Raw genomic sequence first — 1,780 nt, forward strand, 5'->3', positions numbered from 1 at the left:
AATATGTCCATTATGTAGAAATACCAATGTACCTTTTTGCAGAAATACCAATGTACCTTTTCCAATGTCCAAAAATGTGTCCAGTATGCAAGAATACCTATCCAAAAATATGTCCATTATGTAGAAATACCAATGTACCTTTTCCAGTGTACCTGTTCTCCCCCTTTTTGTCATCAAGGACAAAGAGGGCCAAAATGGGAGCATGTGTGAAAGCTCCCCCTTGCAAAAAAAATTAGATAGGGAGAAAAGATTGAGAGTAAACTCCCAATCAACCACGCAATTGCTCAAATTGTTCTTCTGGTAGAGCTTTAGTTAATATATCTGCTACCTGTGCTTGTGAGGATACATGAATCAACGTGACTTCATTTGAGGAGACTTGTTCATGCAAAAATTGCAACTTAATTGCAATATGCTTGGTGTGAGAATGCATCATAGGATTTTTAGATATTTGAATAGCACTGGTGTTGTCACAAAAAATAGACATAGGTTTTGAAATTTTAATAGCCAAATCTACTAACTGATAGGACATCCATAACATCTGAGTACAACAAGCTGTGGCTGCAATAGTCTCAGATTCAACAGTTGATAAAGTGACACACTCTTGTTTCTTACTATGCCATGCAACCAAATGATCACCAAGAAAGAATGTTGCACCACTAGTGCTGCGTTGGTCATCAACACAACCTCCCCAGTTAGCATCAGTATATCCCTTTAAAGTGAAATCATCATGTTTGGAATACCATAGCCCAAAATCTAGAGTACCTTGAATGTACTTGAAAATTCGTTTTACATCATTTAGATGAGATTCTCTAGGAGCAGATTGATAGCGTGAAACCAAACATATAGCTTGTATCAAATCAGGCCTAGATGTAGTAAGATATAGCAAACTGCCTATCATGGACCGATATTCATGTTGATCAACAAGAGGTGATTCATCAACCTTGACTAACTTACACCCAGTTTCCATAGGTGTACCAACTGGATTGCATTGGTCCATTTGAAATCTTTTTAACATCTCTTTAGCATATTTAATTTGGGATACAAACAAACATTGTTCAAGCTAAGATACTTGAATGCCCAAAAAGAAAGTTAGAGGTCCTGACATAGACATTTCAAACTCAGATTCCATAATAACTGAAAAACTTTGTGACAATTCATCATTAGTTGACCCCAATATGATATCATCCACATAACTCTGAATAGCCAAGAGATCATCATTTATTGTTTTAGTATACAATGTACTATCCACACTACCTTTAGTAAAACCTTTTGAAATCAAATGTGAATCAAGTCTAGAATACCAAGCACGAGGTGCTTGTTTCAAGCCATAGAGTGCCTTTTTTAGCCTATACACATGATCTAGATGTTCAGAAGATTCAAAACCTTCTGGTTGCTCCATGTAAACTTCTTCTTCCAGATAGCCATTTAAGAATGTTGTTTTAACATCCATTTGATAGACTGTAAATTTTTTAAATGAAGTATAAGCAAGAAACATTCTAATGGACTCCAACCGAGCTACAGGAGCAAAGGTTTCACCAAAGTCAACTCCTTCTTGTTGAGCGTATCCTTTACACACAAACCTGGCTTTGTTTCTTACCACTTTTCCCGATTCATCTAACTTATTTTGGAAAATCCATTTGCCTCCTATTACATTTTTACCTTCAGGGCGAGGAACAAGTTCCCAAGTTTCATTTTTTTCAATTTGACCAATTTCATCTTTCATAGCATTTAACCAGAATGTATCACTTAATGCATCTGAAACATTTTTAGGTTCAAATTC

General features: G+C 35.9%; 1 protein-coding gene across 1 annotated transcript; it reads right to left on the reverse strand.

Moving 5' to 3' along the window:
• Positions 1–268: 268 nt before the first annotated feature.
• On the reverse strand, positions 269–997 carry LOC131072485 (secreted RxLR effector protein 161-like). Its single transcript, XM_058008647.1, has one exon. It carries the CDS (start codon positions 995–997, stop codon positions 269–271), a length of 729 nt encoding a protein of 242 aa, XP_057864630.1.
• Between the last annotated feature and the right edge of the window lie 783 nt (positions 998–1,780).

The sequence above is a fragment of the Cryptomeria japonica genome, chromosome 1 (genome assembly GCF_030272615.1).
Source record: "Cryptomeria japonica chromosome 1, Sugi_1.0, whole genome shotgun sequence".
NCBI lineage: Eukaryota > Viridiplantae > Streptophyta > Pinopsida > Cupressales > Cupressaceae > Cryptomeria > Cryptomeria japonica.